The 16,211-nt window shown below is 42.7% G+C and overlaps 1 protein-coding gene across 5 annotated transcripts in view; it reads right to left on the bottom strand.

Annotated features, from left to right (window-relative positions):
- The window catches only part of LOC142587347 (tRNA:m(4)X modification enzyme TRM13 homolog), a 424,180-nt gene that overhangs the window by 260,038 nt on the left and 147,931 nt on the right, over positions 1-16,211 (bottom strand). For all 5 annotated transcript variants that reach the window (XR_012829490.1, XM_075698280.1, XM_075698279.1 and 2 more), the window contains 2 exons: positions 15,536-15,605; positions 5,919-6,104 (listed from right to left, as the gene is read on the bottom strand). Coding sequence is in view for 4 of the 5 variants with exons in the window: in XM_075698280.1 (XP_075554395.1) it covers positions 5,919-6,104; positions 15,536-15,605 (256 nt within the window). In the remaining variant the exon portion in view is untranslated. The remainder of the gene's footprint in view (positions 1-5,918; positions 6,105-15,535; positions 15,606-16,211) is intronic.

Below are 16,211 nucleotides of genomic sequence, written 5' to 3'. Positions count from 1 at the left end.
AAATGCTCCTTAATATCAACGTTAGGAAATCTTCAGGCCCTGACAAGCTTCCGAATGCGTTTTTACGAAGGTATGCCGAACAGATATGTGTATTCTTAACAGATTTTTTTCAAATTATCCTTACATTTAGCAGAGATACCATCAGATTGGCGTAAGGCAAGAGTTGTCCCAATTCATAAAAAGGTCGATCACCTCATAGTGTCAAATAATCGTCCTGTTTCTATTACAAGCACATGCAGCAAATTATTAGAGCACATTGTCACAGGCTTTATTCGCCAGTATTTGACAGATCACAATGTCCTGTCCCCACTACAGCATGGGTTCAGAAAGGGATTATCGACTTCAACTCAGCTTATGTCAGTCGTTCATGAAATCTCTGAAGTACTTGACTCGTCCGGACAAGTTGGCGTGCTCTTTTTAGATTTTAGCAAAGCGTTCGATAAAGTACCCCAAGGAAAATTAATCTACAAGTTGGAGTGCATTGGTCTTCCATTAAATATTATATTATGGATCCAAGCCTATCTCCGACACACGCAGCAGTTCGTAGAAATTAATAAATGTTCCTCAAATGTCCGTCAGGTAATTTCGGGCGTACCACAAGGTAGCGTATTAGGACTGCTTTTATTTTTTATCTATATTAATGATATAATAGACGAAATCCCCGATGATGTGCATGTTATTTATTTGCGGATGACTGTATCATATTTAAAAATATAGCTTCACGAAACGATCACGCATGCTTGCAGAAGTCGGTTATTGCGATTTCCAGTTGGTGTAAACTTTGGGGCATGGAATTAAATGTACATAGAACAGTCTTGCTGCGGGTAACACGAAAGACGGAACCTAGTATATTTTATTTTATTATGTTCTAAACGACACAAAAATAACTGATGTTGAACAATACAAATACTTAGGCGTCACATTCACTAACAGATTCTCCTGGTCAGACCATATTTCCCTTACATGTTCAGCAGCTTTGCGCAAATTACGGTTCTTGAAAAGGAAACATTAAAAAGCACTGGTAAACGCACGAATTTTAGCATATAACACATTCGTACGATCGAAGCTTGAATACGCAGCAGTTGTATGGGATCCTCATACCAAAAAGGCCATCAGGAATTTGGAACGTGTACAAAGGAAGGCCGTTAGATTTATCTTTGGAAAACATAAAAGAGAAGATTCCCCGTCCTTACTAATGCATAGGAATAAAATCACTTCACTAGAACACAGGCGTAAAGTTAGTCGTCTCCAGTTTTTACATATCATAAATGGAAAAATCGGGCTTCAAATGCCTCATTATGCAATGCCTCTTAATGCACAAAAAACAAGATGTAGACACAAATTTTCCCTTACGCCATTATTTGCTAAAACAAAATCTCACATGAATAGTTTTTATCCGCGTACTATAAACGAATGGAATTCTCTCCCTATTGATATACTTCAATCGGGGAACTTCACAAATGCATTGGAAAACTATTTTTCACATAAAATAACACAACTATATACAGTATTTTTCACAATTTTTCTCGTTTTTTTATGTGAAATTTCCTGTATTCAGTTTTGTTTAGTGCCCGATTGTTGTTTGGCACAGTGTTTTTATCCACATATAAATTCAAATGTGCTATTCTTTTTGGTGTAGTTACTGTGCTAAAGGAAGCATTGTGATTTTTGTAACATGGCTATGGGCTGCATCATTTTCATCCACTGTTTATATATACATTTCTTTGTTATCCTTGTTGCATTGTTATTACCTTGTCCACTGTATTACCCCTCCTGCATGGGCCAGTATGTTGGCCTGCAGTATGAATAAATTAAAAAAATAAAAAATAAAATAAGTTCACTTGCCAAACCTTGGCTTCCGCTTTTACGTTGTTCTCGTTTTGCTCATATGTACACATATGTGATACAGATGTTGACATTGGTGCACAAGGTCGTGAGGCTTACGAAGTTGATCATGTTCCATGAACCTCTATTAAAAATGGGGCACAAGCTTGGAAGTTGTAAAATTATGCAGATCTCACGCACTGTGGGAATCCACGCATGCGAAGTTCTCTGTGCTGTTTGCTTTGATTGACAATAATTAGCAGTGATGTTGATGGCAAATGTTTAACTTCAGCAATTAGTGCAGAACAAGGGTGGTGAGTAGATGTTAAGTGTTACCTTGCGTGCACCACTGCTGTTTGTCTGCGTAGTAGACCAAACGCACAATGATACATGTTTGATTAAGGGATTGTTGTGTACCACTACTCGTAACCTCCGAGAAGGTGAGCATTCTTATTGTCTCACATGGCACAATGCATCCTGGCAGTACTGCTCAACCTTAATTGAATTTCTAGGCTGTACATGCCAAAAACCACAATCAGATTATAAGGTATGCCTTAGTGGCGGACTTCACATTAAATTTCAGCCCATGGGATTCTTTACCAGGCATCTAAACCTAAGTACACAAGCCCTTCTTAGTTTTGCCCCTGTCAAACTGCGGCTGCAGTGGTCATGACCGAACCTGCGACTTTGAGCAATGTCATAGCCACAAAGCTACCGCGCTCACTTCTGTAGTATCACCTAGAAGCTACGGTGCTTTGATGCGGCATTGCCTCTGTCTGCAGAGCCTGCATCAGTTGTATACTTGACAAATTTTCATGGGGTTTATTTTTCAGAAATAGCGGAAAAATTCCGCACTGTACATTGAACTTAAATTTATTCAGTTTGTCTGCAACTGCTGTCATGTATATATTTATGCTTCATTCCCTTCTTATGTTGCCTTTTCCCTCTCCCGCCATTTTCCTGTGTACTTGAGCTGCGAGCAAAGAGTGGCAAGGATGTTATTCATTCTGCTCGTGACTGCACCAGTTCTACCCATTATCTGCCTCCTTTCCCTACCTCCTCTCTACCGTTTTATCTACCTCCCACTCTGTAATACTGCACTTTGTACAAAGGTAAGCGCTGCACTTTCTGCAGTGCTTTTGCAGGGGGTCATGTATAACTACAGCAGCCAAGTTGGTATTGTAGCAATGGGATCAAAAGTTCCAAACAAGTTTCTCGCGTCGCCTTTCCTCTCTGCCGCACTCTTGCAATGTGTACACATGCTCTGAACTACCTCCCAACGTGGTGTGCAAGACAACAACAGCAGTAGCAGCATCAGTGGAAAAGTCGAAGGAAAGGGGAAAGAAAGCTTTGCCTTAATATCGGCAGTACCCATCTCACGATGACTGTTGATGTAATGCATTTAGCATTGGATCAATATAGCGACACATCATATTGCCACTGTCAAAACGACTTACATATAAGGCATGTACTGCAGCAGGATTCTTTTGCGCCTCCTAAGGACACTCAGCACCACCTAACACCACCACTCAAAAGCCTGCACGTGGCCTTCAAAAATAATAGTGCACCAATGCATGCAAATGCTGAGAAATGCGTTACGCGGCAGCCAGGCTCCCCCCTCTGCTTATTTCTGGGTAAGGTGCGTCATTAGTAGCACTGCTGAGAAGTGCGCGCACGGCATCCGAGATGAGAATCATGGTGTGCCGTGCCTGAGAATGCCGAGGATTGCTCCCTAGCTTGCTGCACACTCAGTGGCTCATACCCAGTGACCCAAGTTGGCGAGAGGTTTATTGATGAGCAGAACATACCCAGTGCATTCATGGAACAGCGTCACATACCCAGTGCATTTGTGGCACAACCTGTTAATGCATCTGGTTGCTGTGCTTGAGGAACACTTTTGATGTGGGTTCTATTCCACTCAATATCAAAAAAATTTAAGGGGTCTTTCTCATGATTGCGGATCGGAAAACTGCCAGTTGCACATACCTAGTTAACACAAGTTGACATAAAAGATGTCGTTTGAAGAGCAGCACACATCTACAGGCACGTACCCAGCGACCCAAGTTGGCATCAAAGAGGTTCATTGAAGACTAGCACAGACAAAGTGGCACATACCTAGTGGACTAGATCGGTGTCAAAGAGTTCAAAGAATTTCATGTAACAGCGGTACCTACCCAGTCGTGCATCTACGGATGCAGATGTCGGCGTGAGAGAGGTTTGTTGAAAAGCAGCACATATGTACACATTGCCCCACAGTGTTCCCTCAGCACAGCAGCCTGATGCACTACTCATTCAACCCTGGACCACCCTGTGAGACAGGTAGGTGTGAGAACAGTTGAATACAAACGTAATTATTCCCCGGAAAATGCATGAGGTACCTTAAGAATGATAACGCAGTAAAAAGAAGGGGAAAAGAACGTGTGACAGGGAATCCAACCCAGAACCGCAATGCGCCAATTGCTGATGCTACCGCTACACTATCGTTAAGCTTGAATTGTTTCGCAAGTGGCCATATTAACTATTATCTCAGAGCTATTTGAGCCTTTCCCGCATTACTTTTTTTACTTCAGCATGTCAAAGGCTGATCTTTACGCACAGTACATACGTTCTGTGCTAGCCTTTTATCCTAACTGTATTCAATGCCATAAAGCCACTTTTATATGCATCTTTCATTAAAATAATGAGCCGTCTGCCATACTAGCACTGATTGCAGCTGAAATTCGGTACGGCTCGTAGATTCTCCTGCTTGTTTACACTGGATTCCACCTAAAACATCACATTTGATGGCAGGATGCAATGCGTGAACCATAGGCAGCTCTGTAGGTATTCTAACCACTGTACTCGAAAGGCAGCACACAACTATACGGAATGCAGTTTCAGAAAAGCTTTCTCCTTATGGATCCGCCGTAACCTTAAGGCGACAAACTGGATTCTTCGTTCGGACGTCTGACGTCATTTTAGACAATCAGTTTCTTATATAAGGCCGATTGTTTATTGAAGCAGTCTGCAAATTAAGAGTGGCTATCAGGTCAACGGTAACATGCACCCATGAGTCGCGAATTTTGTCGCATGTCACTGATATCGGTGGCATGCAGATCATAGGAGAAATGGAGTCGGGAGACGCTGGGCAACAAAGTAAACAGATTTTAATTAACGCAAACTCAGAATGGTAAAACTAAAAGTTCAACTGCCTAAAAATAAAACTCCACTAAGGAATAGTAACGCTGGCTTATCCTTATCCTCGTCTACGTTCGTCCTTAGCGGTTCCTAGGTTAAAGTAAGGCAACCCTAGCCTATCTTACGGCGCCGTCAGAAAGGAGTGTTCTTACAAACTTCTGTCGTCTCACGGATTTTCCAAGTCCGATGCCTGTCGGATCTCCCTCATCACCCATGCCGTAGAAGTTGCCACATCGATGTCGGCCCGTCAACCTGTCTGTTTTTGCTGCCGGTATTCCGAACTCCGTCGGTGACGCGGCACTCCGGCCTCATTGGCTAGGCCTAACGCCGCGTTCCACCGCTACTTCTTCGAGTACCGGAGAGACGCCCCGGGGACTATCGTACGTGCTGGTCTGCCTCTAAAGGGGATCCTTCCTGGAGTGCCCGGTTCTGCCATGAGAAGCTGCACCAGGTCTAAGGAGTCTCGCTCGACGGCCACACCCTGGATCGTCAGCGTCACAGACTTGACTGAACCTCCATCGCTCCCGTCGCCAGTGCGATGCTGACTCTCCAACCTTATTGGCCCAGAGCCACGTCGATAATGGCAGTTCAGCGCCGCTTCTCCCCCGATCACAGCTCGGGTCACGCGCCTCGAGGGCTCGCGCCATTCGGACCGATCCGCGCACATCGTCTTTTCTTTTTGCGCCGCCTGCCTCTTACAAACTGGATTCTTCGCTCGGACGTCCGACGTCCTTTTAGACACTCAGTTTGTTATATAAGGCCGATTGTTTAATTGAAGCAGTCTGCAAATAAAGGGCGGCTATCAGGTCGACGCTAACATGCACCCATTACACGTTCAATAACTACTGAAAAGCATGATTGCTCTCAACTCTAAATCTGCAAGGGCAACATTTCCCATAAAGCTATGAAACACCTACCTCGTCCAGCACCAAACTCGACAAAGCACGAGTTGCTGGTGAGCAAACCCTGCCTTTCAGCGAGGCTCAGCAGGGCTGCCTTCTGGCGCAGGTGCTTCTCGGCAACAACGCAGCCGGCCAGCTTCTCCAGTTCTCCATCAAACGCCCAGTGCAGGCCCACATGCTTTTCCGGAAGGGTCACATCCCCTGAAGCAATAAAATGACAGACATTGACCAAAAGAAATGCTAAAAATGAATCATACTTTAAGACGTATTGGCTTCGCTACGAAAGCCTTGTTTACAATGGGTTGAAAGAAAGTTCATGGAAGCTTATGTATTCTTCAGCGCGCAACGTATGCACCGCGTGTACAAAGGGGGGGGGGGGGAGAGGGCTCCCTCACTTCGATTGAGCCTGCGACGTGTTTTCGATATTTCCAATGACTCAAGATACCGCCGCAATTTCAAGTTTCTTTTTTGGCGAATAGTTCCAGAGTTTTCCCAGTCAATCCTGCGGCCTGTTGCATCCGTGTGCTCAGCAAAAGCATTCGAAACTGTTCGTTTCTTTTCGACATCGTTCTGATGCTGCCTCAGTCTCTGTCTAAAGTTGTCCGATTCACCAATGTATACGTAGTTGCAATCTGTGCAGGGTATCTTGTAGACTACGCCAGGAAACGACTCTCTCGGAAGTCTGCCTTTAACGCCCACGAGTGTGTGCCTCAGCTTACATGGAGGCACGTGGGCCACCTCAACGTCATAACTGCGCAGAACACGAGACAAGGTTTCGCTTATCCCAAGAATGTAGGGTATGGCAGCACGCTTTCTTGGTGGGGAATTATCCGGTTGAACGGAATTGGATAGGTGGCATTCCACAGCACTCAAAAACGACGTAGGATAGCCATTTGCCGAGAGATCACCTCGCACGCGGTCAAAGTCGGTGAAACGACCTTCTGCTTTGGTGCAAATGCGGTTGGCACGGTTGAACAGGGAGGCAGCAACCGACCTTTTGTGAGCGTCAGGATGAACGGACTTGAAGTTTAGGTAGCGGCCAGTGTGAGTGTCCTTTCGGTATCGTCTGTGCCAGGTATAGCAGTTGGTATAGTAGTTATAGTTGTTATAGCATTGTTAAAAAATTCAAGGGGCACTTATAGTTACCGAATGAAAAAGCACTGCGACCATCTCGTGATGCTTAGACATTTTGCCACAACGCAACGTCATGGATTGAACTCCCAGCAAAGGTTGTGAGTTTGAGTGCTTTAAGTGTCTTGACTGTGTCTTAATTAACTTCACCCCAATTACCACAAATGTCGTGGGTTCAACTCCGACTAAAGGTTCTAGGTTTGAGTGCCTTAATTAACTATTTTATTTACCTGTGCCTTAATAACTTTGCCTTAATTTACACTAAAGGTCATGGGTTCAACTCCCACAAAAGGTCAAGAGTTCAAGTGCCTTAACTTTGCCTTAATTAACACCAAGGGCCATGGGTTCGACTCCCACTATGACTAAAGGTCGAGCGTTCATAGCCTTCATTAACACCAAAGGTCGTGGATCTGTATCCCACCATAGGTCGAGGGCTCGTAGCCTTTTTGTGCCATTGTGTGGTCACACCAATGCTGACAACTAGACTGGATTTTTTGCCTCATGAGTCATATAATGCTTTCACATCAATAAATGGACTTCTCTTGAAGAACTTGCACAAATTACTGTTTGACATGAGGTATGTTCAAATCCTCTAAGCACTTTCTCTCTCTCGCGGCCTTTGCACAGGTTGGCATACTATCTCATACTAGCTCCAAACTTGAAGCAAGGGAATTAACCCTGGGGCCCAATTTCGTTGGCTTCTTATGATATAGCTCCACACTTGTTTCACAGGCATGAAATGAAGCTGAAGTGTAATAAATAAAGCATGAGTATAAACAATGTAGCGTGAGTGCGCTACATTCCAAGATCATGTTACAAACAACAGCCAGTGCCTATGAAATTGAGTAAACGAAAGTATGAACAGGAACTAATGCTGGGTAATGTCAGTATGCACGAAAGCTAGTACTGATGATATTGAGTAAATGAGAGCACGAACAGGAGTGAGGGCTGGTTAACGTCAGTATGAATGAAAGCCAGTACATGTATTGGTGAGTTTGAGTGATATGGTAATAGCTGGGCGAGTGCACCTAGATATAAGTACAAGGGTCATTTTGCATGTTGCCCCACTGAAATGCGGCTGCCTTGCTTGGGATTCAACCCCATGACCTCGTGCATAGCAGCCCAACACCATAACCATTAAGCAACAATGGCGGATAATGTTTCACTTCTTTATTCTATAGCAGAATGTGGGTGTGGGCCGGTTGATTCATGATTTGGGAAGTTACTGCAAGGAACACACGAGATGAAGAAAGGGACAACACGAAGCGGGTGCTGACAACTGATAATTTACTGAAACGAACACCACGCTTATATAGATCCCCTAAAAAGCAATGAAAAAAAAAACAAGACAGAGAGCGACCTTCAACAGGGGTGTTATACAAATGGAAAGATAAACGCTGAAGACTACTGAAGCACCAAACACATGTGTAACACATGGAAAGAAACGTTATTTCTCAGAAACGGCAACTGACGGCGAGCTAACGCAATCACCATCCTTAAAGCGTCACATGGCTACTGCCTCTAAAGCCTCTCTTTCAGCTGACCATTTTTTCTGCCGATAATTTGAGTCTTTGATAACGAAAGAGAGCAGCCCAAGCAGCTACAGCAATGAATAGCAAAGTTCGACCCTCCAGCAGGCCCCAGGGAACATTCATGCTCACGCAAGCGAATGTTAATGCACCTACCGGTTTGCCCAATAAAGTATCTGCCGCACTTAAGTGGAACCTTATAAATTACATGTGTCGTCCAAGGTACACGCGAATTAGTATGCTTCATTTCACAGGAGGTGGAGCTTGTAGTTCCCCTTGACACCATGCTGCACAACTTCGAAAGTTTAGAAGGTGCTGAAAGGATATCGACCCCATATTTAGCAGAAATCTTTTTGAGATTATGAAAAACCTTATGTATGTAGAGAAGTACCACAAAATTCTACCTACTAGCCTGTTCATTAGAAATTGATGGTTCTTTTTTCCTTTTTCCGAAGCTTAACGAGCAGCGATTCAGAAATTGAAAGCAAAAGAAACCTCTGAAAACATGCCTTTTCCAGATGATTCACTTGGAGTTGAAAGCTAAAAGGCTGCTTGTCATGACATAAAGCGCTCATCTGAAGCATGATGAAGTTATACCCTGTTTTGTTAGCTTTGAATGAGTTGAATGAATCAAAAGGCTGCAATGCTTTTTTGGACCAACCCTTGAAGGCCCAGCAAGCATGGTCAACGGATAAAAAAATCTAACATTTAATATACAAATTGGACTGACCCATTATGCAGAAGCTCGTGAGCGAAGTTCAACTGGCCTGAGCAACTAGACAAGACTGACAAAATCTCGAGAGCCAATTCCGTAGTCGTCGTCTGATGAAAGATTTATTATGATTAAAAAATCGTCTACATATCTAAACATTCTCAAAATGGAAGTATGAGTCAGCTTAAGCCCCAACCACACGTAGCACGGGATACGCGTTTCGCTACGCTTACACGTAAGCGTACGTGCCTCCGAGTGCGTACGCGGGTGATGAAGGGAAGGGTGGTCAGCCACACGATACACGCACACATGCGTGCTTCGTTGCGTGTAGCACATGGCTGACAGACCAGCAGACCAACGATGGCGGAACCGTTCGTGTTTGGGTTTGAGAAATCTTTATTCTCAATTTCATTATGGCTAGCGTTTTGTATTTAATTTATCAACGTTAAAGCTAGTACACCGTTTTAAGTTGAGAAATGCACGCCGTTTATATCTACACATCCTTATGGCAAGCAAAGCTACATCAATGATCGACATCACGCGCAAGAGCGTCTGCTTGCCCACGACAGCAGTTCACATCTGCGCGCGACCACACACGACGTTGCTGTCGAGCTTTTGCTTATGCGCTTGCTTCACCGGCTTCAGCGTTCTCTGCCCGCAATCTGCCACATGAGAAAGAAGCTTTTGCCGCTGGTGATCTTACAAAGGCGGCGGGAGCGCAGAAAGCGTCTGCAGCGACCTTGGTGGATCCGGCTCGTCTTTCAACAGCGTAAGAAAGGATTTGACGGCTATGAGTCACTTCTTTCATTTCGATGATCTACAGTGGTAGAACAAGGAGCTAGTGTTTGGGAATGTGGTCTTATCTTCGTTAGAACAGCAATTACTTTTCAGCATTTTTAAGTGCGCGCATATAGGAGACAAGTGAAATGGTTAAAATAGTAATGCGGGGATCGTAGTCGCAGCGCGCTAACGCCCCTATTCGCGGAACAGCAGCGCGTCGTCGGTGGGAACGAGGGAACGACAAGAGCAATGTGTACTTCAGAAAGCGCGAAAGCATAGGCGAAGATCTGGCTGATTAGCCACCGGAGCCACACAGATCGTATATTGGATACGCGGTGGCAATACTTCACGCCGTTGCAACAGCCACTTGTCTAATCCGTGTATGCAGTACAACATACCGTCACTAATTCTTCAGCTTCAGAGGGGAAGAAGCACTTGATTCTATTCAATCCACAAGGTGTTTTACAAGTGCTGCTTGAAGTAGACGCGAAGAAGGGAAGCTGACCGTATGGTCTACCAACTGATTTTTGAAACGATATGCCGAATGGTTTTCCTTTTACTTGGAGATAATATTTGCGAAGTCAATTGAATCTCATTCACTTCCACAAGACTAGCGCAATGCAATAGTAATCCCTGTTTTTAAAAAATGGCAACCGTACGCAAGTAAACAATTACCGACCCATATCCTTGATGTCAGTTTGCTGCAAGGCCCTAGAACACGTTATTGCAAAACATATTATTAGTTTTCTTGACACTAACGAGTTACTTGCACAATCCAGCACGGATTTAGGAGCGGTCTTTCTACGGCGACACAGTTAACAGAAACACTCTATGATTTCTACTTCAACATGGATGCACACCTACAAACAGACGTAATGAGTGTTGATTTTAGGAAAGCTTTCGATAAGGTTTCTCACCGTAAATTGCTTTTTAAGCTCGATAAAATAAGAATAGGTAGAGAAGTAGTACAATGGATAGAGGCCTATTTATCTATGCGTCAACAGTCTGTAAAGATTGAGGATTGCATTTCAAATCTATTGCGCGTGTACTCTGGGGTTACCCAAGGTTCTGTTTTGGGACTAATACTGTTCTTGTTGTTTGTTAATGGTATCGGTGCACTAGTTGAACGGCCTGTTAAAATGAAACTTTTTGCCGATGATTGATTTATTCCCCAATAGGTTGCGAAGGTGACCAAATTAATGTGAACAGAAGTTTACAGGCCTTAGACGAGTGGTGTTTAAAATGGGACATGGAAGTAAACTATAGCAAAACAACGTTTACGCATATTCGCTCAAGTAGGAGCGAACTTTCCTTCATATACCACATCGGAAACCATCCTCTGAATAATGCAGCTTCATTCAAATACTTAGGAGTCAGTATTATGCACACATTGCAATGGCATTCCCACATTGATAATGTATGTTCCGAGGCAAACCAAAAACTATACTTTTTAAAGAAAAAACTGGAATGCGCTACACGGCACATGAAATTAACAGCCTACAAAACTTTTGTACGACCAGTCTTGGAGTACGCTCGTGTTGTGTGGTCCCCTCATCAGAAAGTCCTGAAAGCAAAAATAGAAAGAATACAAAGACTGGCAGTCCGTTTCATATGTGGAAAATACCGACGCATGGAGTCTGTTACAGCCTTGTTAAAATCTTGTGAACTAGAGCCTCTGGAGGAACGCAGACGTAAGCATAGGCTAAAGTTTCTTTTTGAAATCGTGAGTGGGCGAACAAAAATAAACAAGGATCTATATCTACAACCTCCAGGAAGGGGATGCGATCGTCTCAACAATAGCAGAGCTATTAAACCTTATCTAACACGTACTGATGCTTTTCGTTTCTCCTTTTTTCCTGACACGATTGAAATGTGGAACAGATTGCCTAATGCAGTTGTGAGCAACGAGGGCTCTGCCGAATTCAAAAATGCGTTAGACATTTTCTTTTGCGAGGATGTATACTGGGGAATTTTTATTACGAGCATTTTTGTTGACTTTTCTTTGTATAACTACTGTTCTTTGCTCCTTTTGTTGCTCGTTGTTGCTGTTCACTACCAAAAGCACCAGTGAACTTGTATGTTGCACAGAAAGAAAATTATGTATCATGTATTCTTGGCACATCACCCTCCCTGTAATGACCCCAAGAACGGGGTTGACAGTATCAAATAAATAAATCAAATAAAACAATCTATTAATAAAAGAAGTATTTTCCAGACCTTCATAAACGTATAACCAGTGCTGGAACACTAATTTGGAGCTCCCTTCATAATTCACAGTGGACGATACTGTTTATACAGAGCTTGTGTAGCACTCTCTTTTCTTCTTGCACAGAATTTGTAAGAATTAAGCTCTGTAATAAATTTTCTGCTATTTGATATTTAATTTGATATACAGCTTATTTTTTTCATTTGATTCGATATTCGATTACAAATCTACTATTCGGTATTAGCACACGCCTACAATAAAGTTAAGAACTGCTAGTTATATTTGTGTCATTAGTATAGCACATGAATTCAAGAACATTTTTCATACATGCTGGCTGTCATATATGAAGCTTGTGGATGCGACACCAGTTCCTATATTTTCTGTCTCTCAGAAGTGTGACTGTAGAATATGAAGTGCAATGTAATTAAATTGTGACCCGGAAGGTTAACTGCTCTGCGAAAGCTTTCAGAAGTTTCTTGACAGTGGCCGCACAATTTTTCTCTAATCAAACGTTGACTGGCTCTCCTGTTTTCCCGACACACTGTTCGTATTCAAGCATATAAACAAAGCAGGGGCTAAAGTTAATCATGCCTAGTGGCTATGCGTGTGCGTCAGTGAAAAGTGTACAGCTCCCGATACCTGCGCGGGTATGTGGGTAGGGGACGGCCTTCTCTCAAGTATTAATGCACCATATTTTACAAATGCAACGAATGCGTCAGGATGACCACGAATTTTTCTACAACTTCTTTCGCATTACACCGCAGCTCATTGAAAAGCAATTGAGCTTTGTCGCAGAGGACCTCACACGGCCACAGCACATTTGAGAAACGCCTGCAGCCCGCAGGATGACTTGGCTATAGCATTGAGGTTTGTAAAGGATAGTTGCCCCTACAGAAATAATGTGCGACTGGAGGAATACAGAAGAAGACCGTTTCTTTGTCATTTAATGTATCATTTATTTTATTTTATTTATTTACATTATACTACGTTAATGCTATGCTACAATGTGTGCTGGGATATTAATTGTAGAGGTAAATAATTTTTTCGGAACCTAGAAAAAATTATGATATATTCTAGCAGTAACGAAAGAATTAAGACATTAAAGAAAATAGAACGGTGTCCGGCTACAGTGACACAGGCAGCATACATCCCAGTGACAGCTGGAGTTCCACCGTCCATCAGCTAAGCAGACGACAGCGAGTAGGGCAGGAGTTAGGACTTCCTTTAGCCGCGTATGGAGGTTCAAATTCAAACCGATATGGCGATAGGCACTTGTGTCAATCAGTGCTATTACTGGTACACCGTCCACATTTATATTGATGAGGCTGTGATGGCCAGGCACTGAAAGCAGAGGAATTACGGGTCCAGTCATCGTTGCAGTCTCAACTCTCGGAGCTACGCCCGTTAGTTTTCTGAGAAACGGCAGCAGTAAGGAGACAGGGATAGATGTGGGCATGGCGAAACGGAACGGTTTGGTCGTGAGGGACACAGATGTTAAAGCGGTGTCTTCTTCAATGTGTGTCGACGGGCGGGGACTACCAGGCAGGTGCCAGTCATTTCGAAAGCTCAGCCAAAGCTGCTAGTTCCAAAAAGTGCGGCCGCACCTTGACGAAAATGTTACGGGGAATAGAGAGGTTTAAGCATATTTAGAGGTATTTACAAAGCATTCACTGGCATACAAGGTGGAACACAATCCGCGCGACACCAGCGAACATTGTTTTCTGTACTGTCCTCAGCTTCATCTCTGGCTGCGCTTCGTAACAATATCGTGCAGGATAGTAATGGAAGAAAAGTGTTTGCACAAGACACATGGCATTATCTATGAATTTCCTTTTTTTCCTTCTAAATATTTATACATAAGCAATTTTAGCAGTGAAGTGCAGTTGAAGTGAGCACTTATGTTTTGTGCTTCGTTGTTCCTGTCAACTTTGCGCTGCCTGCCACCACGGAGTCCTACTAACTAGCCAGAACAAATTACCATTTACCATAGTGGAATGTGCCTGTGTATCACCTATTGTTTACTTGGCTCGATGAGACTTCACTGGGGGTCAGTGAACACAACATACTGATGGTGCATGTTGTGCCTGAAGACAACGACAATGACGGTACAGCTATGCAAAGTGCGTGAAGGTTTCAAGAAACGAAAGAAAATGCAGCCATGAGAAGAAGGAGAAAAAAGAAAAGCTGTCTGGGGACTGACACTGTCGGGTGACCAAGTCTGAGCATCAAGCTTCTGTCTTTCGGTCCACATTTTCCAAAGCCTTGCATCATCACGGCTCCAATTCCCTCGACAGCCCTCTCACGCCAATGCTCAAACCTTCCAAATGAGTGGGACATCGACCTACTCGCATCGCTAAACTTGTTCACTGCACCAATAGGTAAGCCTGTGTTGGCACAGACTCTCTGACCGTTTTAATGATGTATCAGTTGCGTACGACTCTTAGGTCTATTTTGATTACCTATATGTAGTTTTGTGTAGCATATGAGTTTAGTGTGTGCATAAGAAAACGTTCAAAACCAGCGAGCAGCATTACTCAAGTTGTTGATATCATCCCCAGCCTTAAGAACGATCTTTTGAGTTACCAGAAGCCAAACATTACATATATATTGATCATAGGTGAAAAAAAATTAATGCTTTAAATTTATGACTAATCTGTGTTGTTATTATTTCCTGTGCAAATTATTGTACACATAATCTTAACATGTACTACTCATACCTAAATTCATTCCATTTCACTTTTCCAACCTACAGTTTATTACCACTTTGTTTAATCTGAACTTTATTACCATGTGTTCTTTCCTGTTATTTCTGTTTACCATAGCGTTATGTATTCTCATATTCTATCTATATTGTGTAATTACATTTGTACAGATTGATGTGTTAAGATTACCTATGCACATGCTCTTCCTGTTAGGACCTCTGATGGAATCAACAGTATTATTAAGTAAATAAACAACTAAATGATAATCTCAAGTACAAAAAGCATATGCAACAGAAAGAAACACAGGGACACAACCTGAGTTTTATTAAGCTAAGCTCACGCATTTTAATTTAAAAAATTGTATTATCGGGTATTTTCATGCCTAAGGTATACTGTTTTATTGTTCGCTCCAGAATCAATTAATTTTACGTTTACAATTGTAGTGCATCCATTGAATATTTCCCATGAAGAAGATTCAGTCCAAGACAAGTGCTATATCTATAGTGCTTGTCCCACGTCTTTTAAGCGCTATTTGTCTCAATCCTGCATTATCACAGTTGTCAAGTTCTTACCATCGTATATTTCCTCCACCTGGTGAATGATTTCCCACAGTCTTTCATCACTCACATGCTTCAGCGTTGTCTAGAAAGAAAGAAACAACAACTGTAGCATCTATTTGTGCAAAACATTTTTCATTACAGAACACTTAAATTCAAATGCAGTAAAAGCATGCTAACTCACATAACACACCATGGAATTGAATGTATCCATAGCCTCAATTATTAAATTATTACTGGAGCACACTGTATGCATGCTTACTTCCTTGTGCAAGATCTAAATGTATTTTACTGCATATATTATATAATGCACTGGCACTAAATTTAGGAGTGTGGAATGCTTGGATGTATTTTGGAAAACAAGAATGTCATTCATTGATTGTGAAGTAGTGTTCACAGGCAAAAAAACTATTTGCTACAGCTACAAAAATTATTTTGTAAGCAACACCCTTATTCGCAGCACAATGGTCTACTTCCCTTGCAAAGCTTACGCAAAACGAAAAACTATATATCGGAACCAATTATGAGCAAAGCTCTCATTTTGATGTTTGCAAAAATGTCTGCGTGCTTTGATCTCATTCTGTTCTCCACGCATGGCTGCTTTTCATGATCACCAGCCCACAATTGGTTTATTCCGCATAGAAGGCTTCACATCCTTTAAAAACTCGCTTCACATTAACTGGAACATTCA

Source organism: Dermacentor variabilis, chromosome 7, assembly GCF_050947875.1.
Source record: "Dermacentor variabilis isolate Ectoservices chromosome 7, ASM5094787v1, whole genome shotgun sequence".
Lineage (NCBI taxonomy): Eukaryota > Metazoa > Arthropoda > Arachnida > Ixodida > Ixodidae > Dermacentor > Dermacentor variabilis.
Note: the sequence above shows the minus strand (reverse complement) of the source record. Positions and strands in the feature narration are given on the sequence as shown.